We start from the raw sequence: 25,313 nt of genomic DNA, 5'->3' as shown, positions 1-25,313 counted from the left end.
TAACACGGTTGCTTCAGTATTTAAGTCTGGGTAATGAAGAGGGATATACATTCAAACTGACAAAGGTAAAGAAAAAAAACATGTCTTTTATATGTTAGATATAAGGAAATAGTTCTTTACTATGAGGGTGGTAAGGCATTGGAACAGGTTGCCCAAAGAAGTGGTGAAGGCCCATTCCTGGCAGTGTTCAAGGCCAGGTTGCATGGAGTCCTGGGTGATGTGGTTCAGTGCAAGGTGTCCCTGCCCATGGCAAGGGAGTGGAACTGGATGAACTTAAGGTTCCTTCCAACCCAAGCCATTCTATGATTTGATGTTGAAAGTGAAAAATGAAGAAATGCATGAAAATGTACTTTCTAAGACAAAGAGAAAGGGGGAGGAAGGGGAATTGTTCTGGTGGTGGCCACCTTTTTCTCCCCCTTCTTTTATTAAACAATACATCTCCAAACCCTGTACCTCTTGCTGAAGTCTCTTTAGTTCAGCTTCCATCTGCTCAAGTTCTTGCTTACAGTCAAGCAACTGCTCAGTCTTTTCCTCACTTAAAAGAGAAAAAAAACACAAACCAGTTGGATGTAATTGCAAAACGTGGCAAACATCATCTCATTTGACAACAAAGCACTAAGATTTGTGAGACTTCCCTTTTTTAATCCACAGTTTAATGGAGATGTGGAGCAGAAAACACTGGGTGCAATAAGAGGTATTTTGTTTGTGATAAGGAACTTTTTTGGTAAAAAAGCCCAGGCAACACACATGAATGTGCACTACGTTCACATCCAAAAGCAAACTTAAGACTAATTTCAAAATACACGTTCAAAAGGTCCAAATATTTCCTGGGAGAACCAGACAGTGACCACTGATACACCCTGTCACAGAGCAGGTAAAGCCAACTCACAAAGCACCTTCAGATTCTTGTTATTTTTCCTAGGGAGAAGAATGAAGGTTTTCAGATGCCTTTATCCTTTAAAAGAATGAGAAACTTCACAACCTTAGTTTTATGAAATGCTTAATGCATTTTAATTTTACAGAAACACCACGGTGTCTGTTTCAGTCTATGTAGATCTCTGTAGTAAGAAAAACATAGAATCCTACAGCTTTTACAGGACTGATTCTTAACTTCAGGCTTCTCAATACTCAACAAATGAGTTCATTAAACACTAAGTGCAAAGGAAATATTTCTCTCAAAGACATGGAATACCCAGTGTTCAAAGTTCAACTGCACCTCACAACAATCAGTATTCACTGTTGAAAAAACCTGCCATATCCAATAGTTCAGATCTACCAAAGATAGACTGCATAGTCAAACATGTTACTGTATTATTTAATGTTCTGGAATATGAATATGAAACAAAAAGGAGGAAATAAGAGACTATAATACAATCTAAAAGTCATCATGCTAATGAAAAATACATTTGTTTTAAACAAAACTAGACCAGTTGTTTTTAAAAATGAGCCAAATCTCACCATGAATTATCTTTCTTGACAGCCTCCAAGTATACAAGGGTTCATCTATGCATAGCTGACTGTGCACAGCAGATACCAGAGCTTTCCCTCTGCATGGGTGTTCAGAAACCATGCAGGAATACAAATGTATTCTCTGCTATGTTAGATCACTGTAACTTTCCTATTAACATTCATATTCCTGTATTGTATTCTCCACAGAAAGACACAGGACGTAATACAGAAAATTAGGCGTGCAATTTCCAGATCTGGAGTTTCTCTATTACAAGCCTCAAATAGCTGTTTTGTATCCAACTGAAAGAACCATCTTTACAGACCCTTTGTATGAAACTGTATTAGCTGCAGTGCATCTTAAACCAGGTTCATTGCCAAAACCAGATTATAAATAGATTTTCAGCTGAACATTTTCAACTCTGGAACGACTCTAATTTTAAATTTATCAAATCTACTCAGCATTTAATACCAAATGCCACATACAGAAGTTAATTCATCAAAGTCTAGTATTTTAAATATACTGCTATGCATAAAGGAAATTTATTTACGAACTGAATTCAAGTAGAGTGCAAAATGTGAGATGTTCTGAGCCATCACTGTTGCCCTAATTGCATGCTTCAGCTCCAGACTAGAGAGGATTGTACTAAATTATACAGAGCATAGCAGCGTGCAGTGTTTAGGCTATCTATTAACTGTCAATCAAACTAATAACAGCAATTTTTTCACTAATTTTCTTGGTGCAGCTGTTTATAGAATATCCTGGGCGGGCTCATTTCAGTAGACACATAATAATACAGACATCAGGAAAAAAAAGAGCCCTATCTTTTTGTCCTCTATTCTTCATGAAGACCAGGATGTAGTGGGGGAAGGGGATGCTCTGAGTAAATCAACCAGATACTTAACCCAGCCAGCTAGAGATGATCTGATCACAAACGCTGCTAAGAGCAGACCAGTGAGCTGGTAATTGACTTCTGCTACCTTCAACTTCCCGTTTAATTTTACCTGTTTCCTCTCCCCACAAGATATGATGGATTGAAAGAAGAACCTCTTTATTTATGCTGTTTCTAAACTATATCAAGCTGTTTTACATACTGAATCTCTTCAGATGTGAGGTTTGTATTTTAAGTTCAGATTGCACATACTTCTGCTAAAACAACATTACACATCGCTATAGGGAGAAAGAGGATCTCCACTTGAGAGTTATTTTTCTCTAACGCTTCACTACTGCTCAGATTTGTTTCAAGACTATGAAGACAGAGTAAGTACCCACTTACTGAATCAGCTTTCTTCATAAAATAGAAGGGATAAAAGGAGGTTTTAATGAGAACGTGAAAAACAAAGATTTTTGTTACAATGGGACTAATTTTTCACTTGGATGAGGTGAAGGAGGGGAATATGCCCCTAGCTAAGAGGTCACCATCAGCAGAAAAAGAGGGCAAACCCTTAACTGGGTGAATGTAAAAGCTGGAAACTGTAAGAAACCATAACTGACCCAAGCTATCAAATTTACTCCTTTTACAAACTATATATTCCTTAGACATAAATTACCAAACACTGCCAGTAAACTTAAGGTCTGTTTCACTGCATCCAGGTTTGCAGTGGGTAAAGAGATTCAGGAGTTTGGTTTGCAGAATTCTCTTTCTTTATTTCATTTTTCTCTGTAAAGTGGCATGGCACTCTACAGTTTTCTCTGTAGAGTGAAACAGCATTGAAGGGCATGAGCAAACAAGTGTTGTGCAGACAAGGAATCTTCTACACAGAAAGAAACAAAGAGATGGGGGACAGGAAATTAATGATAAATTCTTCCTATCTGCAACAAGTGAAGATGTTTCATAAACCATGAATGAAGCACAGATGACTACTTCTTACTCTCTTTCCAACAAGAAACAGGTAACTCGATCATGCTGCTGATCAGGAATTGCTACAGCACAATCTCCTTTTAAAAAGGATGTTTTTGTCACTAATCCTGGAATGCTGAGAACACATCTCTTGCTTTCACTCCCTACCTGCTTGCCCATGTAATTTTCTTGAGTGTCACCCCATAACTGCCTCAAGTGCAAAGCTATTGTCTTAGAAGCATATATAAACACAGATATATTAAAACTACAGTCAGACAGTCATTAATGGTAATGAACAACAGAGGAAGCACAAAGAACTTGCCTCTGAAACAACAATATGGACGCAATATGTAAGAGAAAAGGCAAGGCTGCATTAGATTAGCTGTATTTCTAAAAGACAAACAGTTTATGTAGAACAAAGAGCTCAGTACTGGATTGTAACATGCTCAAGGGATTGCTCAAATACAGTCAGTTCAGAGTACAAAAGACACAAAATTAGTACAGCACCAGTTCACTGATTTCCATGTGTTTATGGTTAAAACATTAATATAATTCATAATACAAATTAAGACAAACACAGATGAAAAGTTGTATTTGTCACACTGGTCCCCAGATATGTTCACATTCTAAAAACTATGCTTCCTGGGGTGCAGTAAGCAAAAAAAGCATTTAAAACTGTAATTTAACACCTGAAAGAACAAAGGATTTGTCTAGAGGGAACTACTACTGTGTGAAATAAACAACATTTAAACCCCTGTAATTCTGAACACACTTCTGTGATGTACATGTACTCACAGCTCTTGCCTAAGCCTTCTTATCTTTGCTTTGGCATCTGCTAGCTCTACTGAGAGGTGCTGTCTGCTTTCAGTGCGCTTCATGCCAGGAGATCCACAAGGTGATTGTGCTGCCGATGCGTGAGGTAGGAAACGGAGACAGTCCCGTTCTTCCGAGAGTTCTATGATAGTCTAAGGAGTTTTAAAAATAAAGAGATAAAGCAATACAAAACTGTATTCTGAGAGCCTTTTATGTCAGAAACTACTATAATTCACTGCCTTAATAAATCAAAGACTGAAATGAAGCAAAGAATAATGGAAAAGTTTTGCCCTAGAATACACCTCTGTTCCTAAAAGCCCTAAAATACACCTCTGTTCCTAAAGCAAATCAAGAGCAAACACCTCTAACAGTACCATTTGACTGTTCTTAAACTACTCATATTTCACCTTTTAAATGCACAAAACTATCAGTGCTCAGAATGGATTTGGTCATGAAAGGGCATGAGGATAAACATGTATCTCTAAAGAAACTGGCGTTCAGTGAGCAACAGCATCCTTTCCAACTGAATAAAGGATCAGCCCTATAGGAATATTTCTAGTTCATCCCATAAATAAAGGTGTTATCCTAATATGAAGATCTCTTGTATTTTACTTTTCCTTTTTGTTGCAGAAAAGCATTACCACACATGGTCTGGCCTCACTGTCCAGTTTCTGTTTTACTCATTAAAGGCTGTGAACTGGACATTTGGAATAATTGCAACATGAACATATCCACACTCTACTGGGATCACCATTAATTGCAGTTTTTATTTAATACACTTCTGTTTCTTGATTCTCACACAGAACAGTGACTGTACCACATGATAAGCTTGTAAAAGCTCCTTCTCTTAGTATGGATCCTGCTCCAGTTCAAACCTGTACAATAGGATACAGTAATGTGACAGACATCTTTCAGTGAACGGCTTGCAAACTGTTTAGTGGTCCCTGGAAAAGTTCAGCTGATCGAGCTTTGGATTTTCTGTTTCTAGCTACAGAGGAAGGTTATTTAAAGTTGTTACAGACTCTGGTTACATGGAGATCATCTGCTATTACCTTTCCTAGCTTGTCACAGTATCCAACAACTAGTATGCACACCAACACTACCTGAAGCAACTTTCTGGCAGTAAGGAATCCTTGCTTATATATGCTAGCAGAACATATATTAAACTATTAAGTTATAAAAGTGGTAAGCTGGATCATCTTAGAAGAAGAATTTCTTATACTTCTCTTAAGCAAAAAAACAACATCCATACCTCTGAGTGCTCATCTCTTTCATCTATAAGCCTTTTCAAATGTAATGCCATATTTTTCAAGAGAGGTTCAACATACTCCTGTGTCAGTACAATGACATCCATCCACTGTAGATCAAACACATTTTCCTGATTATGAGTTACCTGCACAGAATGAAATGGAAGAGAAAAACCATTCCCTTTATGAGATAGAAAGGAAACAAAGAAAATAAGGCTGAAACTTTATGGGTTAAACTCTCTAGACAAGGTATGGAAAACCATTTAAAATAGATTAAACTGTAGGTAATGGAATACTTCAAAGTAGCACCTTGTACTTCTAGCAAAATGAGAAGCAAAAGGTGACCATGACTTAATATCTGTTACATAGCACATACATGGGACTATAATTATACTTTATAAATAAATTTGCACATGACAAGTTCACTAAACTACAATAAGAATTTCTTGGAGAAGCAAACTTGCTCCCTGGTCCTGCTTTAGCAATGTAGGCCAAAAAACCCTCGATCATGATATCTTTCTGTGAACCAAGTTAAAAAATGAAGGCATTTTTGCCTTACTAAAACCACTTGGTATACAAATCACATACTTGATTTACTTGGTTTTGAACAAATGTAATTAATCATCCTACAACACAATAGTCCACCTCCAAATAAGTTGAAAGCACAGAAAACCCCAATATACCTCTTGAATATGGGCTGCAACAGCTGCTCTAGTGTCAAAATCCAGACCTTGGATTCTTTCAATAAATTCTTCCTTTTTCTGACACTAAAAATAAAGACATCTATTTTATATACATTTTTATATATATACCTATGAGTATTTTCATTCTTCCTTTGTATATCTAAGAGCTAAAATAATAAAGCTGACATAATATCACATTATTGGATAATAATTTAGTAATCTTGTAGACCAATAAATACTTGGTTTATGCCATGTTACAGTAATTATAACTTTCAACACTACCAAAATGATAAAGAAAAAACAGATATTGAAATGGGGCAAGGAAGAGCTTTCTTAAAATAGCTACTTATTCACGTTTTATGATAGTGAGTTCCACAGTGTCCTCCTTTAGTACTCAATTATTTAAGTTGTTATGAACATATAACTGGCTCTATTTTTTCACTTTAATTAGCTGAATGGTACAAATTTCCCTAATAAGAACATCAGCTCATCCAAAAAGTTCATTAAATACGAGAAACACTATTAGTGAGATTTATCAGTAAGGTAATTGGAAGTAATACTTTACCGTTTTCTTCCTTTCCTTATGGCATCAGGTAAATAACAATATTACGAGTAATCAACTAATAACTATTAGAAATTGTACATACAGTTTGCTGTATTTGTACAATAAAACATGAGACGTTGTAGCCATTTTAACTGTAAGAATATCCTGATTTTCCAGGAAGGCAATAGTACCAATAAAGAAAGGAAGGTCAAAGCATTAAAATAGTAACAAAAGAGATCTATAACACTTAAAACTATTTCATACAGACATAAACATCATTAAACTTACCTGAACTGCACAACCAAGTAAAAGCAAAAGGAGTTTTTTTATTTCTTCTGTACCTGGTTCTAAGAGGAAAACAGAACTGTAAGAAAACGGTAGGTGTAAAATAGGAGTTTGAGCTTCCTGCCCTACCCCTCAGAAAACACCAGTTTTTCTCCTTATTTTCATATAGCTTATGTTAACCTAGTTCAGAAAGCAAAAAGATGAATATAACCCCATTTTGCCAGCTTTCAACTTACTCCTTTTTGCCATTTCACTGCCAACTTTCAGTGTTAACAAACAGCTTAACAGCCATAATAGCTTTAAGTGGAAAAAACCACAGCATTTCAGCCCTTTGTAAGGCAAAAGTTGTGAGTGACATTTTCAGAAGTGCTCTGGAGACCTACAATCAACGGTAATCTCAGATATCTCAAAACAGTTATAACAAGTACTTCAATTATCTGACACCCCCAGGCTGTAAGAATTGGGTGAGGAGTTCATTTGAATTATTTTGTAAAGCTGTATTAGAATCTGCACATCTAAAAATCAAAATGTATTTCCACATCTGCCTTTAAGCATCTTAATCTCCTAAAGAAGCTTAAGTTAAAGGACTCCGTTTACAGATTATAGTAAAGATGTTTCTTACTTTTTACATTTGAAGTATCCTCATCTTGCTACTACATATATGCTGTATCTAGAATGTAAATGTCATAAAGCAACCAATTTGAGGATGGCAAAATAGCTTGAGCTGGTTGGAATTAAATTCTATATGGTCACATATCATTTTGCTTTACTGAAACAGAAAACACTACCCATGCGGTTATCTAGGAATAAAAAGATCCTAACAGGATCCTTTCCCCAATATACTCTGGATTTCAGCCAGTAGTTTATTTCACTGTTAGCTAACCAGACAAAAGCTATGCTCTCAAATATAATAAAGCTGAGTCTGGCTAGAAACCCAACTTCTATTCTGCAAAACTCTGTGTCACAGCTGGTGTAACTACTACTGATACCAAGAGTCACACTCAGTCCAAATACCAAACAGCAAATGTCTAGCATATAATGAAGTATGCACAGTCATTCTGGAACCTGATCTAAGTTACTGAAGTCCCTTCTTTTGAAGGACACAGTTGGTAATCACAGATGATCTCCAATGATCGCAAAGGGTAATGGTTGGACTTGATGATCTTAAAGGTCTTTTCCAACCTAGTTGATTCTATGATGATTATAAGCATCTAAAAGAAAACTCATCAGAACCTTCTTTCTGAAACGGCAGCTTGCAATCTTCTTCTACACTTGTCAACTAAGGCTATTTTGGATGAACCTCACATTAGATGGAACTATTCACTTACAAGCAAACTGTCCTTTGCTTTGACCCACAGTATTTTGTAAGTGAATTAAATGTCAAATCCTTCTCAAAAGTTACAGATATGAGGCAATCTTGATCAAAAGAGGAAATTAAAAAGAAATCAAGAAAACACCTAAAAGGACATAAAACTCAATGTTTATTACTAGCTTTCAGTGAAGAATCAAACCTGCTGCCATAAAGCAGAGATGAAAGATAAATGCTAAGCTTCTCCACCTTCCTCATGGCTCCAGTTCTCTGTGCATTATAAGTATATTTCAAGACCAACTGAACCTGCTTTTGTTAGAGGGAAGTGTGTATAATCCCAATGAACATGGAACTTACAAGTTTTCCAAAAGAGGTCTGTCAAGTAAATAGGTTACAAAGAACATGAGCTCAAATGGGAGAGCCTTAATCCTTTATAGAAACTTCTTGCATCCCAAAGACTCAAGCTGGGAAGCCTTTTGCACAGAAACAGAAAACATCAAGGCACATATTTCATCAGAAGCTCACTACTTCAGCTAAAGAAGGGGAATTCCACCTGGCTGCCTGTCCTAATCAATAAAGGTTAACCAGGATACTGCAGTAGAAGGAATCCATCCCAGCATCTCGCATCCTACATTCATTTGTCCTAATAAATTAATCACTTTTTTTCTCCTTTTTTTTAAAGCAATCCCTGAACTCCTTGTTGGACACTCATTTACACTCTGCTTCAGCATCTCTTGACCACCTTTTAAAAGCCTACCTGAATGTTGCTTCCATGTCTCTCCCCATATTCCCTGAGGAAACATGGCAAAATACTGAACAACCTCAGCTTCTCACTGTTACCAAGCATCTTCTATGGTTTTCTTCCCCCTTTTTTTTTTGTCCCCATCACAAATACAAAAATAGATCATTCTCTTCCACACCCTTTAACTTGCTACTTGAACTTTGTCCCTATCCTACCCTATCCTCCTTTGATCTCCCTTGCACTCACTCTTATCCCTGACTTCCATCCCCTCTGTAGCCGTCCATCCTCCTCAGGCTTGCTCCCTCAGAAACACAAACTTGTTTTAATCCTTCCTCTTCCCCCATTAAAGAACATTCACCTTGTTATCTCCTTTCTCCTTTTCCTCTGTAATTTAACTTCACATTTACAGTCACAGTCTGTAGCACTTCTCCTCCAGTTCTCTCCTCCAACTGGCTTCCTGCCAATTAGCTCCACTGAAAGGTTTCTTGATCAAGTCTCTAATGACCTCTTTTTTAAACCACAGCTCAAATCCAGCATTCTAGCTGCATTTTCCCTGGTTAGCCAACTGCCTCTGATACAGCCAAACACGTTTCTCTTCCTGAGGTCGTACCTGCCCTGGCCTTCTGCAATTTGTCACCCTCTGGCATTTCTCTAATAATCATTCCTGAGGTGCAAAGGGGGAAAGCTGGGAGACATCTCTGTGAAAAAATCACAGCTACAGCCTAAGCTTTAGTGGACGAAATCCAAATCATTATCAGAGAATCAACTTTTACTATGGGGACTGGCCTTGGTGCAATCAGATTTGCACAGCAAGGCTCCAAAAAGGTCACTGAGGTTTGATTTCACTACACTTCCCACCAAAGGAAAAAGCTTTAAAAATCCTGTAGGGATGAGGCCCACTTCAAGCTGACACAGCAAGAGCAGGTCTAAGCTCCAAAGGGGAAAGGTTCTGGATGGCACCCAAGAGAACAGGTCTATCTTCTGATTCAGATCAAACTCCATGAACTCAGGCAGGAATCTGGAACATCTCCTGGAATACTGTGTGTTCATAGCACTTCTTTTTACAGTATGTGGGCTATGCTACAGTAAAGCCTGTATTTTCTCACAAATCCAATAACATCCCCACAGGAGAGCAGGGCATACACCAGCAGAGGTTCGAGCTGCCAAACCACAAAAGCTGCATAGACTTAGCTGAGGCTCCCAAACAGGAAGAAGTCTCTGTTTTAATGACTAAAGAACAGATTTCTATGTATACAACTGAATACTACATTAGCTCTGTGGGGTTTGTAGTGCATTTTAAATAAGACTTCATCTTACACTATAAAATATTGTTAAGACAAGTTTTGTTTCAGCATCTTGAAGAGACTAAAGAATGTCACTACAAAAACAATACTATGACCTGGGGGGTTTTAATCTGTTTTTCCACTAAATCTGGTTTCTAGGCAAATCCATGAAGGCTTCTGAAAACCTTAAGAAAGCCTGGAATCAAACTATAAAAGCACAATGCATTCTATGCTTTTGGAAAAGGAGAGACCACATTCACGCTTCTTTGTGCATATGACAGATTACAGCATCTACACACAGAGAAACTTAAAAGGCTGTGACCTCAGAAGCAAAAGCAGCAATATTCAAAAGCAGCAAGTGAAAAATCAAACAAATCAGGATACCTACAGAAATGGCATATATGCAGATGGGATATGGAAAGTATCAATGTTATGAACCCTGGAACTGAAAAGCAAAGTAACACAGATGGGGCTTCTTGCTCATGAGAAGAATCTTGTCCCACATACACAGAAGCATGGCATATAAGACATCTTAAATGAATAAAAACAGCCAGGGGAAGCTACACAGCCTGTTAGAGTAGTTCCTAACCTCTCTGCTGAGGTGCTAGAACATCAGAAGTAGAACACCTGGGACACATTAGACCCAAGTAAATAAATTCTGCCCAATCCATAGTGGCTCCATGCAGGCCAGGTGTGTCTGCTCCGTGCTTCTGGAATTGAGAGCATGGTGCAGAGATTCCCAAGTGGCTGTGGATAGTCAGCTGGGTCCACACAGGCTAATTTTCTTGGTCTGAAAATTGCAACTCTCAGAGCTGGAAGCAGAGAAGGTGGGAGCATGGAGAAGATAGTGTCAGTTCAGGGGAGAAAGCAAGGAGGTCATTGCAATACTTTTCAGGTAACGATGCAAGAGAAGTAGGAGAGTTTTGGGGAAGGAAAAACAAGGATTAGGACTTGGATCAACTGAGATGCATTGAACTGCCCCTTCTCTCGGGGGGGCTCAGGTAAAGAAAGTTGAAAGTGTGGTAACTGGGAACACATATAACTTATGCTTTGTTGCATCAGTGGCTCACTGGTTGCTTGGGAATGCACTTCCTTTCAGTATAAATCCTAATGACAGCTAGTGCTGAGGTTTGGACAGAGCACATTATTGTAAAGTGTGGACCTCGGTGTGAACAAAGAAAATGTTACTCATCATTATGAAACCCCTTATTTGCTACAAGTATTTACTCAATCTGCTATTGAAAGGCTCAATCCTACATGAATTCTATTTCCAGTGAAATGATATAATAAGTATGTGAATTTTCATCTGAGTTAAAACCAAACTTACCAGAAAAAGGATTCTTGCCAATTATTAATACATTTGGCAAAGACATCATGATCAGCTGCTGCAAATTCTCCTACAAAAGTTAATTAAAATATTGTTTTAATCATATGCATTGAATAAAAACAAACATCAAATACTAACCATTACTGAAGAGAAATTACATTACGCACACTGAAGAGTCTTACATTAAGTAGTTTAAAATGTTTCAGGTCTTAATACATACATGTTCAATACTTAATTATTTGGACTCTCATTCAAAAGAAAAACAAGCCAAATTTACAAGTATGAATTACTTGTACAAAAGCTTTGTTTTACTGGTTTGCAAGATCATCACAACACAGTAAGACACTCTCATGGCAATGAGCTAACAGATCTTGAGTCAACTACATCCTGGGTCTCAGAAGGTAGCAAACTCCTTTAAGTTATGAGTGATGATGTTTGTCTTGCTGGCTCATTGATATAAGCCTTATTTTATTGACTCTCAGTTTCATGTACAGTACCAAAGATCAATTTCGTCTATTTCATGTCCATTGCCTCAGCGGCCTTGCCAAAACATGAACATGAAAATTAGGGGGTTTGCTGCAGTTATGCTGGGAAAATCCTAACTATAAAGGTACAAACCCCTATTTGCAGGATCAAGCAGCATTTAGTTTGCTCAAAGCAACAGCTTTGCCCACCTATTCCATAGAGTGCATCAATGCATAGTCCCTGTCAGCCAGCAGTGGCTGTAATCAGGTCAAATCCACAGTCTAGACAGAGCCTAATTCTTTTGAAGCAGAATAGTCTTCCTCCTGTTCCCAGATGTTTATTCACAGCATAAGCCACTCCATCAGCAGCTTTTTGTTTTTCCACAGTGACATTCTCATTAATACATAAAATGTTCATATTCTAAAGCAATGTATTCCAAAACCACCCCTTTCTTACACCCGAAAGGCACAAATTAGGTGTCATATTGCAAACTAAAAATCTAACCAGAAGTCAACTCATTTTATGCCAAATTTGAAAAATGACAATGTTCTTGGAAAACACCTGTAGAAATTATCACCTATAATATCACAGATACCTGCGTATCAGTTAGTGTAACACACAGAATCATAGAATAGTTAGGGTTGGAAAGGACCTTAAGATCATCCAGTTCCAACCCCCCTGCCATGGGCAGGGACACCTCACACTAAACCATGGCATCCAAGGCTCTGTCCAGCCTGGCCTTGAACACCCACAGGGTGGAGCATTCACAACTTCCTTGGGCAACCAATTCCAGTGCCTCACCACCCTCACAGTAAAGAACTTCTTCCTTATATCCAATCTAAACTTCCCCTGTTTCAGTTTTAACCCATCACCCCTTGTCCTGTCACTACAGTCCCTAATGAAGAGTCCATCCCCAGCATCTTTATAGGCCCCCTTCAGATACTGGAAGCTGCTCTGAGGTCTCCACGCAGCTTCTCTTCTCCAGGCTGAACAGTCCCAACTTCCTCAGCCTGTCTTCTTACAGGAGGTGCTCCAGCACCTGAGCATCCTCGTGGCCTCCTCTGGACTTGTTCCAACAGTTCCATGTCCTTTTTATGTTGAGGACACCAGAACTGCACACAGTGCTCCAAGTGAGGTCTCACAAGAGCAGAGCAGAGGGGCAGGATCACCTCCTTCGCCCTGCTGGTCACGCTCCTTTTGATGCAGCCCAGGATACGGTTGCTTTCTGGGCTCAAGCGCACATTGCAGCCGGCTCATGTTCATTTTATCATCGACCAGCACCCCCAAGTCCTTCTCCTTGGGCTGCTCTGAATCTCTTCTCTGCCCAGCCTGGAGCTGTGTCTGGGATTGCTCCGACCCAGGTGTAGGACCTTGCACTTGGCATGGTTAAACTTCATGAGGTTGGCATCAGCCCAGCTCACAAGCGTGTCAAGGTCCCTCTGGATGGCATTCCTTCCCTCCAGCGGATCAACCCAACCACACAGCTTGGTGTCATCAGGAAACTTGCTGAGGGTGCACTCAATCCCACTGTCCATGGCAGCGACGAAGACGTTGAACAAGACCGGTCCCAACACCGATCCCTGAGGGACACCACTCGTTACTGGTCTCCAGCTGGACATTCACCCATTGACCACAGCTCTTTGTGTGCAGCCATCCAGCCAGTTCTTTATAGGAATGCTTTACACAAGTCCAGGTAGATGACATCAACTGCTCTACCCCTGTCCATCAGTTCTGTAGCCCCATCATAGAAGGCCACCAAATTGGTCAGGCAGGATTTCCCCTTAGTGAAGCCATGCTGGCTGTCACCAAGCACCTTGTTGATTTTCATGTGCCTTAGCATGCTTTCCAGGAGAATCTGCTCCAAGATTTTGCCAGGCACAGAGGTGAGACTGACTGGTCTGTAATTCCCTGGGTCATCCATTTCCCCCTTCTTGAAAATGGGGGTACATAAAAAAATCATACCTGAATTCATACTAAACTGAAAAACACATACTCTGATTGCACACACCTAAGATATTACGAGAAGGGAGAAAATAGCTTTGACCTACTCAAACATCATGAATTTCAAACATTACTTTTGTATCCTGAGATCTAGCTAAAGCCAATTTTCAAACAAAAAAAAACATATATGAAGTGCCCCACAGGAAGTTTTGAATCAATAAAGAACAGGCAAAATACAAGGAATTCAATGAGTATTTCTAGATACTACAAAAGAAAATGACATATGTTAAGAAGTGGGGACTTGGCCGCTTTTTTGTTCTGTTGTAATAGCCCAAATAATTCCATGATGCTTATTACGTATTATTATTATAAAGCTTTTCTTATTGTGAAGCACAGTACAAGCAGGGGTAACCAAAAGATGTATCTTCTAAGGATCAGTGCCATTATCACCTCTTCTTACAACACCTTTACCCTGCTTCAAAGATGCCTACCACCTTTTCTGTCACATGGTGCTAGCTTCATCAGTAAGCTTGTTGCAACTGTTCTCCATTTGTGTTTATTCTATTAAAAACCTGAAAATGGAACTCATGTCTCCCAAAATTCACATATTTCACTGTTGTTTAACCTGTAAAAATAAACTAAATCTATTTACAGAATCCTGCTTCTACAAACTTTTAGTGTTCGTTAGCATTTATTCCATTAAAGATTTGCACATCATCTGCCAAATGAGGCTGACAGAGCACTCATGGGGCTCACTATTAAACCTCCCAAGCCCACCAAAACTTATAAGGGGATCAGCTCTCCTGAATCAGCTGCTGAAAACACTTCCACACACTTACAGGCTCAAAAGACTCATTTGGGACGTAGTAAGATGCTGAAGGCAAATAAAGCAGCTTCCCTGGTAAAAAGACCTGCAATTCTAACTACAAAGAACAAAGCTGACATAGGAACCAAAACCCTTGTATAATCTCACACAACATCCTAATTGTCAATATTGTGTAAGTGCAGGTTTTTTGATAAATATATTTAAAACACTAATGGAATAATTTGCTAAACAAATGTTTTCCACAGGTGTTATAAAAACACACGCAACAAAGTAGCATGGACAAGCTCACAATAAAAAGTTCATAGAATAGCTTGGGTTGGGAAGGACATCCAAAGCTCATCTAGTCCAACTCCCTCTAATGAACAGGGATGTCTTCAACTAGATCAGGTTGCCCAGAACCACATCCAGCATTGCCTGGGATGTCTCCGGAGATGGTGAACCCACCACCTCTATGGACAACCTGTGCCACTGCTTTACCACCCTCAGTGTAAGAATTTCTTTCTCACATCCAGCCTGAAACTTCTCTCTTTTAGTTTAAAACCACCACCCCTCATCCTATTGCAACAGGCCCAGCTAAAAGGTCTTTCCCCATCTTTCTTATAGGCCCCTTTTAAGTACTGAAAGGCCACAAAAAGGTCCCTCTCTAGATTTAGCAGTTAGGATAACATAACGCTAAAAGTTAGAAGTCCCCTTACAATTAATATCTTATTCCTACTGCAATATTCCAGACATTGTTTAATCTTGTACCTCAAGACAGTGATTATTTACATGTTTCACTACCCTCAGATCTCAGGCATCCCATTGAGAACATACACCCAGCATGATACCTGTACAGCTTTCTGAAGCCCTCAGGTGTGAGGGCTCATGCCTCTGCTCTGCCAAGGTGTACCCCAGGCTAGGAGTGGCCTCTCAGCCTGATTACAAGGCATCCATCAAGTACTAGCTTTTCTGCCTTGGGTTATTTTACAGGTGACAGGAACTAACTTGACCCCTTATTGGAACTGAGCATGCTGTGCTACCTTGCTAACCCACACAGGGGCTGTAGGGAAACACTCCATGTGCTGCTACGCTGCACTACACTTGAGAGGCAACAAAGCCTACAGCCCATCCTTCATCACTGCTCTCCAAACCCAGTAAACTACCACAACGTGTAAAGCTCCCTGCACACATGTGGGCATTGCTGAGTGACCATCAATGGTCACACATGGAAAAAGCAATTTTACATTTGAACAAGTGTTGAAGTTTGGCTACGAAATGTCTTCACTCCTACTCAAATACCAGACCTGCAGAGCTTTCATGTAACCTCACTTGTACTGTGTGGGGAGGCTGGCATCTCACAAGCCTCAGAGAGTGAGGAGGGAAAGAGGAGGAAAGTGTATGTAGTTCCATACGGCTTACACTTACACAGGACAAACTTGAACCACTAAAGGCCTGGTGCCTCATTTTAACATTTGTTAAGAATACTTTTTTATTTTAAAAAAGCTATAATAAAATGTTTCTAACAAAGGTTTGGAGTCATTCCAAAATAAGCTCCCTAAATGCAAGCAATTCTGCCTGATAGCATTGCTGATACTATAAAGCCAAAGCAGCACAGGGAACGCTTTGTATTCAAAGTAAGATCAATCCTGCCAGTGTTCGACCAGTTGTGAAACACTAATGCCTGGTTGAAAATTATTACCATCAGGAAATAGAGAAGCATATGTGTCTTTGCAGCAGCACTTAGATCCACATAGAGTAGCTGCCAAGTAAAGAACAATGTGAAGTATGCATATGTGTAAAGTGTGAGCTAGAAAGATGTACAGTGGTTGACCACTGCAGGAAGTGACAGCTGGGAATTGTCAGTGTGCTTTGGAGTTTCTGAAAACACACTAAGTGTGTACACATGAGGCAAAGCACACATCAGTGCAGGCTCTGCCATGATGCGCTGCCAGAGGCAGATCAAAGATTTTCTCCCAGATGTAGACTCTTTTGGCAAAAAGGAGCAGAGAAGTGTGGAAGGGCACTAAAAGACACTACAAGGGACACTGATGAGATCTGCAGTGTATTCCGATCTTGTAACAGTCTTCCAATACCTAAAGGGACTACAAGAAATCTGGAGACAGACTACTGATAAGCACCTGTACGGACAGGCCAAAGGGAATGGCTTGAACCTGCCAAAGGGGAGACTGAGCTGAGCTCTTAGGCAGAAGCTCTTCCCTGTGAGGGTGCTGAGGCGCTGGCACAGGGTGCCCAGAGAAGCTGTGGCTGCCCCATCCCTGGCAGTGTTCAAGGCCAGGTTGGACACAGGGGCTTGGAGCAAGCTGCTCTACTGGAAGGTGTCCCTGTCCGTGGCAGGGGGTTGGAACTGGATGAGCTTTAAGGTCCCTTCCAATCCCAATTGTTCTATGATTCTACTACAGTGTGCCCATGTGTACACCACTCTCTCCAGGCTAGAAGGGATGGTACCAGCTCTTACCTATTACACAAAACACACAGAAGTTAAATGCCTGTTTTACAGCTCTAGATTAGATCATCACTGCATTTACTATGAATTCCTATTTGATCATTGTCACCTCACTTACATTTCCTCCTGAAAATGAAATCAATTCTAAGCCCAATAAATTTCATCACAGTTCTCTTACAAAGATTCCAATGATAACACTAAATGTACATGCGATGACTTCTCTAATAGGCACAAACCTTGCTTCAACTCAAAAATACCAACCAATACTGCTTAATGTACTATATGAGTATTCAAACATGCGGAATATTTATTATATAAACAGATCATCATCGCTCACATCCAAATGTTTCCAGACTACTACAATAGCTGCAAATTAACCATGATGAAAAATGTGACCAGATTTATAAACCACCCATGAAGTATCTCTAAGCATTCTTATTTTTGTTATTAGGCATAACTATAAAAGAATACTCAAAAACAATTCCAGGCAAAGCACAATACAAGAAACAACTACTGACCTGATAGTAAGTTTTTATTTGTTTCACCAAAATAGACAGGTTTTGAATCCTTAGTGATGCATCATTGTTTACTTTTTTGTTTATCCTCTGATTAGCAGACTTTGGATTACTGGAAAAAGAAAGAAAGAATAAATTAAATACACTGAACATTAATCTCTAACGTGCTCTCTATAAGACAAATGATACAGTTAATGTGCCAGCATAACAGCTTCTTGTCTTCGTCACCATGCCTCTTCTCTTTTTTTCCTCTCCACAAGTAAAGGAAGAGCTGTAGAAGTGACTGACAAAGGCAGAAAGAAACAACTTAATAACTTAAAACATGTGTCTCTGATAGAGCTACTCAACTTAGCACCCTTTTTGGCAATTAGTGTAATTGGGAGCACCCATCACAATTACAGGGAACGAATACGAGAAGAAAGTTTTTGTGGCTCTGGCTCTGCACTTCTCCCTGACAGAATACAGAAAGCAGAACACAGCTGTAATGTAAATATCCCAGCACACACACTGCAGACATCAGGAATCATTCTCACTGATGCAGACAATTACCAATAACAGAATTCAGTCTGGCTACATTATCGAATGCCTATATACTGGAAAGCTGTATGATGCTATTTAACTATCATGAGGCACAAAGCCAGAATGTAACTTTCAGAACAATGAGCAATATGAAATCCATCATGCCAGCACACACTAAATTATCTTAGTTATTTACAGCTCAGTGAAATCTGTCAACAAAGGCATTATTAATTGGAGTTATTGTCACGTATTCTCACATACTACCAGATTTTCCCCTGGTTTATCTTGGCTTCAAAGAGGAAACCAATCCCTTTTTCCTCCACAAAGCAGAAAGTATCTGAGGAAATGCAGATGAGTCACCCTTTTTCAATACCTCATAACATACCAAGTTATTAGTCACATACAAGACAGGGTGACAACCACTCGTGATTTTTCAGGGAAAACAATGCAGAATCAGTGCAGCTCTCCCACAACACCCTGTACGGAACTCAAAAGTTACAGTCAGTGTGAAGCATCTTAACTTTTACAAAGACACTTAATACAGTTGCCCAACACAACTTTGGATGTTTAATGATATTATGGCATTGTTTAATGACATTACTGTCAGATAAGTGTGCAGCTGGCTGGGACACTGCACTCAAAACTACTAACTTCTCACTGTCACACTGGAGGTTCCTGCAGGGGTGTGTGTCTGCTGGGTCTGGTTTCAGTCAACACTGTCACTAATGATTTAGACAATGGAATACAGAACACTCTTACCAGAACTGCCACTGGCAAAAATGGGGAGGAATAAAAAAAATCAAACCAACACACACAAAACTTCAAAGAACATTATGGCAGTTGAGAACGATCACGATAAAGGGCAAAAGTGGTGTGAGAGCAGTACAGTAGAGTTCAGGAACAACACGTACAGGAAAGGGATTATAGTCAGGAATCAAAAGCAGAAAGAGGAGCAACTTGTTATAATAAAAAAAATGACCTGAATATTATAGTGGACACAACCAAATACTGAGGCAAAAGAATTTATATTGCCAAAAAAAAACTAATTCTTCAATTTTTTAGCACAAGTACTGTTTAAAGAGAGGTACCTTAAGAGGGTCTACAAGAAACCTGGAAAGGGGCTTTGGACAAGGGCCTGTAGGGACAGGCCAAGGGGAATGGCTTGAACCTGCCAGAACAGGGGAGACTGAGCTGAGCTCTTAGACAGAAGTTCTTCCCTGTGAGGGTGCTGAGGCGCTGGCACAGGGTGCCCAGAGAAGCTGTGGCAGTGCTCAAGGCCAGGTTTGACACAGGGGCTTGGAGCAAGCTGCTCCAGTGGAAGGGGTCCCTGTCCACGGCAGGGGTCAGAGCTGGATGGGCTTTAAGGTCCCTTCCAACACAAAGCAGTCTGGGGTCCTATGCATGGTACAGATGATGTTTCAGTTACTTAGACAGTCACAATCCAGGGAAGGTCTGCATTTGTACCTGTTCCAGAGGTGAATCACCTGGGTTCTAAGCAGCATGCAAAGGCTCATCACAGCCCTTCCCCAGTCACCTGGGTGCACTGTATTGCCAGGTTACACACAGGTTCACATGCCCCTAGAGAGCAGGAACTGCCTATTGAACAGCACATCCAGAACACAGTGTATTCATTCCCACAGAGTTCCTCAGAAGGAGACTGAATGGAACAGGTTACAGGTCAGCATGAGCTGTCTTGGCAGAACACCCAGAACCTGCAACCTGAACACCAGATGCTATTGATGCACACAAGCTGAAGGCTGTGCAGAGGACACCAGAAAAAGGATGTACACTGTACAGAACATACCTAAAGAAACCACATCTAAGCAGCCTACAACATCATCCATATACACGATTCATATGCTTCTATACAGATACTCAACTGTAACGTGTAAGTGTAAACCACCTGCATCCCAAACTGAGCTATTCCCCCTACTCCACTGAACTTTGTAGCATTATGATTGATGCAATCTATCACTTTGATTGGTAGTTTCATGTGTAAGCAACATTTACATATAATTTACCTACACAAACTTTAATTTACATTTTGCAGCTTTCTTTGGTTTTAGCATGTTAGACATTTAGGGAGATACATCTATGTTGTTTTCTTCAGTTTACTACTATCAGAATTTCCTGGTTTGTAAGCATGGACAGAAATAACACAGAACAAGTACTGCAGGGAAAGGAAATGAGATCACATATACAATACACCTCCAAAAAAAATCACTTTTAGAAGAAAAGCAGTAAACTTAGCATCTTTTTTCTCATATATATTAATATAAATCTAGGAAAATTAGGACATGGATTCTTAAATGGGTAATTGCTTCATTCCTAATGTTCATCTCCACCTTCCTAAAAATACCATAAACAAAGTACATTTTGGAATACATTAGCCCAAACTATGTGACTAAGATGTCACCTTGGATTTATTAATTCAGCCAACCTGCAGCTGCAAACAGAACTAAATGGGCTAACAATGATTATGCTTTGGAGATGTGTAGAACTGAGCTCCTTTCCAAACCAAATTCATTCAAATTGGTTAAAATCAGAAGAGAAAATCCAGGATAAATCCTGCTGCCCTGCTGGCATACAGAGATCAGCTGAAGTCCCCTATTTCGTATCTCCAAATGGCCGATTTGGGCCCTTAATCTTCATCTTTAATCTTAATGACTATCAGATTATCACCAGGCTTTTTCATCATCTTCAGCAGCATTTCCACAGCCATGTATTTCACATGGCTCTCCCTTTAGAGCACTCACAACAGAGGGCACTGGAGTTTCTTGGATATTGTAATAGCTCTTACTTCAGCATCAACACAAAAATTAGTGTGCAACCACAAGAATTCAAAACACAAACGTCATAAAAGCTCAGGCTATCCACTTCCTCATTTCAACAGCTTTACTAGAAAATTTAGATCTTGTAAGAACAAAAACTTTATCATTTGCACAGCACTAAGTCTTCATAATGAGTATGTAAACATACCATTTGTTGGGCCACAACAACCTCATGCAACGCTCCAGGACTGGGGAAAAGTGTCTGGAAAGCTGCCCATGAAAAGGACCTGGGGGTGCTGCGTGATGGAGCTGAACATGAGCAGCTTGTGCCCAGGCAGCCAGGAAGCCCCCAGCATCCTGGCCTGTACCAGCACCAGTGCAGCAGCAGGGCCAAGGCAGGGATTGTGCCCCTGCACTGGGCACTGGTGAGGCTGCACCTCGGATCCCGTGTTCAGCTCTGGGCCCCTCACTGCAAGAGAGACATTGAGGGGCTGGAGCGAGGCCAGAGAAGGGAATGGAGCTCGTGCAGGGCCTGGAGCACAGGGGTGATGGGGAAGGGCTGAGGGACCTGGGGGGTTCAGATGGAGAAGAGAAGGCTGCCTGACAGGAGGATGGAGCCAGGAGGGACTGGGCTCTGCTCCCAAGGAACAAGGGATGGGACAAGAGGAACCGGCCTCAAGCTGCACCAGGGCAGGTTTAGATGGAGCTGAGGAACAATTCCTGCCCCAGAGGGTGCTCAGGCGTTGGAACAGGCTGCCCAGGGCTGCAGTCACCGTCCCTGCAAGTGTTCACACACCAAGCAGATGAGGCCCTCAGTGCCATGGGTTAGTGGTGGCCTTGGCAGTGCTGGGGGAATCGTTGGACTTGATGGTCTGAAAGGTCTTTTCCAGCCTTGTGGATTCTGTGATTCTATAAATCTTTACACATTTTTAATACAAATTGTTCATATACCAATAGTACAAATGGGAAATTAACATAGAAATGGATTCCTGAACAGTGCCTGAGATGTTGGTGTGGAGGACTTAAAAAATGGGCAGTTAGAGACCCAAGATTTCTTAGGACACAAATTCTTAGTTCCACATCTTTGGCACCCCTATCTTCATGTTCTTGTGAGAGACTGAACTGAAATCAGATTCCATCCTTCACTGTCTCAAAGATGGGCATGAGAAGCTGCAATGGGACTCCAGTGTCCATTGAGAGACAGATAGAAAAGTTGAGGTAAGACCCCAGTGTCCACTGCCTGAGAGAAGGGTGTGAGGAACTGAAATGGGACTCCACCATTCATTGCCTGAGAGATGGGTGTAAGGAGTTAAGACTCTTTCATCCATTATCTCAAGGACTGGTGTGAGGAATTGCTATAGACATGCAGCTGAAGAGCTGGCTGCAATGCCAGTGAAACTGGTCCACCAGTGCAGTACATGACATTAAGAACAGAGGTATGTGTTCCCCCCAACTCACAATAAAAGGGGGAAAAGGTAATGACCATTGGGACACCCACCTCCAACAATTACTATGGACCCTGGAGGACTCCCACCACCAAGGACAACTACAGACCCCCAGGACACTGCTGGATCCATGGTGGTGATTATCTCTCTCTCTGCAACCCAAATCCTTTCAAGCCAAGTCATTTCTATATTTCTTCCAGTCTGCCCTATCACTATCTTTTTTTTTTATAACAGCTTCCTTGTTTATGATAATAGTCTTTTTGTAACAAACCAACTGATTGATTACAGTCCTTGACCTCACTTGCGTCTTAATTTCACTCCTGGGATCACAAACGAAAGAGGTCCAACACTGGGGTTTCCTCCAGTTAGACCCTGACAGTTCTGCAGGACAATATTTCACTACAGGGACTCGCATACACCAAAGACAGAGCATATGAGCTTTGTGTTTTATTTAAGGTTATAAATATAAATCCTTGAAGTCAGATTAGGAATAGCAAGATGTCAGTATACTGGTACCTGGATGTTGCTCCTGAACACCAGCATTTCCCCTCACAGTACAAAAGTAATTCACATCTCTCACATGTGAGCACTACAGATACAACAGAATCTGGGCACTTACAAAACACTTTAGTGGACACTTGGCAACTTGCAAATCATTCTTATGAGTCATCTTCTCCATCATAGTTCTTAGAAAACCAACAGCATATTGATCAACTCCACCAAATTATATACTGCCAAAGATATGTAGAAATTCTGTTGATATATATCAACTGCTGCTGAAAGTAAAGCAACACTCATTTATTCCCACCAATTCGCCCCACATATCCCCCTCTCTCTGTAGATGTATTTTTTCTTACGTTGTGCATACCTGCATCTATCAAGACCAACTCACGCTTGCTGACAAATTCCTTACACTTTGTGAAAATTCCAGGTTTCTTTTTTGATAAAAGTTACACTGTTCTGCATCAACAGGATTCATTCCTGTACCTCAGAACAGAAAGCATTCAACCTCTGCATTTCCTTTTTGGCATGAATTGCAGGCAGGAGTTTACGGACACTGAATTTCGCTGGGAAAACTTGGGCCACAGATGTACTCTGGAACTGTATCTTTACCACTTGAAAAACCCCCTCACAGGCCAGTTATATGATCCTGTGCTGGTGCAGACTATCACCAAGCAAAATCAGAATGTCAGCCCCAGGACAACCTGGTGCACAGAATTAATTGCATTTCTCCAAAAGATTACAACACCAGGTCCACCAGAAAACCAGACCTCAGAGTTCCCTTGACATTTCTCAACAGAACTTTAAAACAGATTGTGATAACAGGAAGTTTAACCCCTTGCTTTTGAGTGCTAATAAAATTACAGTTACTTAAATATCAGTACTAACATTATTAATCTCTACCAATCATTTCTAATGCAGTTAAACATAGAAACAGAGTGGTTTGGGTTGGAAAGGACCTTAAGATCATCCAGTTCCAACCCCCTGCCACAGGCAGAGACACCTCACACCAGACCTCATCGCCTGAGGCCTTAGACACTGCCAGGGACAGAGCATTTACTTCTTTGGGCAGCCTGTTCCAGTGCCTCACCACCCGCACAGTAAAGAACTTCTTCCTTATCTCCAACCTAAACTTCCCTCTTTCAGTTTGAACCCATCACCCCTTGTCCTATTGCTACAGTCCCTCCCTCTCCAGCATCCTTGTAGCCCCCCTCAGATACAGGAAGCTGCTCTGAGGTCTCCATGTAGCTTCTCTTCTCCAGGCTGAACAGCCCCAATGTTCTCAGCCTGTCTTCATACAGAAGGTGCTCCAGCCCCTGAGCATCCTCATAACAACGTAACTCACTATAGCCTTTGGGAAGTTTTATTTCCTTGATTTTGTCATTTTTGGTAAAGACTGTTGTATTGGCTCGTTACCCTTCAAACAAGGGGGTAAGTTGTCATTGCCACTCTCACTCAATACATGTGAGCAATGACTAAGGTGTTTTTTACTCAGAAACAAACTTTTTCTAACTCATCCTGGAGTGATATCCTGCTCTCAATATCCTCCTGTGCAAATACCTTTCCTTTACCTCTCTGCTATGGTCATTTAAATCTTTCTAACCACATTATGTCATTCAGTGATTATACTTTATAAACACAGGATATTAATAGGCTCCCTACTAAAATGACCCACCTGTTGAAACATAAACATCTAAAATAGAGACCAGTTGATAGACGAATCCTTCAGTGTTTGCATTTACCAGTGCTCCTTCATCTGCAGTCACCGATTTCTAGCTTTCAGATTATGTCTGAACTGTCAGTTTTGACTTGCAGAGTGCATAGAACAGCCAGACCAGACCTGACAGATCACTTCTCACACTGTGCACTGTTACCAAAAGAGCTGTGATTATGTCCTTCAACAGATTTATTACTGTAAAAAGTAAACCCACCTTCATTCCCAATACTGATAACCAGGTCTCATTTCCTCTGAACCTCCAACTTTAAAGCTCAGTAGTCTCCTTAATCCACAAAACACCATTTTAAATTATCTTCAGTTAGTCAATACAGTGCATCTTCTTAAATATTGATGTCTTAACTCATTCCTCTCCCAGAGGAAATAACACAGCACAATGTTAGCTACAAGTTTTCCATTATATGTTGTTTGTATAACTGTAATTCATCAGTCTGTTCAAAGCCAGGAACAGACATGCTAATTTTCTCACCAAGCACTTGAAATAACTAATCAAATCTTCCTATTTTTTTCATACAGGAAGATAAAGTTCTAAACATAAGCCACCAGAACCCATACTTCCAAGAGCATGCATCTTTAAATCTGTTCACGTTTTCTTGGCAACTAATTTATAACAGATTTTAATAAATTACTTG

General features: G+C 40.3%; 1 protein-coding gene across 19 annotated transcripts in view; it reads right to left on the bottom strand.

The window, feature by feature from the left end:
• Positions 1–25,313, bottom strand: part of CCDC88A (coiled-coil domain containing 88A) — an 83,767-nt gene that overhangs the window by 43,738 nt on the left and 14,716 nt on the right. For 18 of the 19 annotated variants that reach the window (XM_061356840.1, XM_061356842.1, XM_061356844.1 and 15 more), the window contains exons 4-10: positions 17,714–17,822; positions 11,521–11,590; positions 6,863–6,921; positions 6,031–6,114; positions 5,353–5,493; positions 4,083–4,252; positions 454–535 (exon numbers count right to left, since the gene is read on the bottom strand). In XM_061356840.1, the coding sequence (XP_061212824.1) occupies positions 454–535; positions 4,083–4,252; positions 5,353–5,493; positions 6,031–6,114; positions 6,863–6,921; positions 11,521–11,590; positions 17,714–17,822 (715 nt within the window). Of the gene's footprint in view, positions 1–453; positions 536–4,082; positions 4,253–5,352; positions 5,494–6,030; positions 6,115–6,862; positions 6,922–10,782; positions 11,006–11,520; positions 11,591–17,713; positions 17,823–25,313 lie in introns of those variants that run through there. The other variant, XM_061356836.1, reaches the window with a different exon arrangement.

This window comes from Neopsephotus bourkii, unplaced genomic scaffold (assembly GCF_033783945.1).
Source record: "Neopsephotus bourkii isolate Nb327-2 ecotype Australia unplaced genomic scaffold, CSIRO-AGI_Nbou_v1 NB_873, whole genome shotgun sequence".
NCBI classification, from domain to species: Eukaryota; Metazoa; Chordata; class Aves; order Psittaciformes; family Psittacidae; genus Neopsephotus; species Neopsephotus bourkii.
This window is presented reverse-complemented; position numbering and strand designations above follow the sequence as displayed.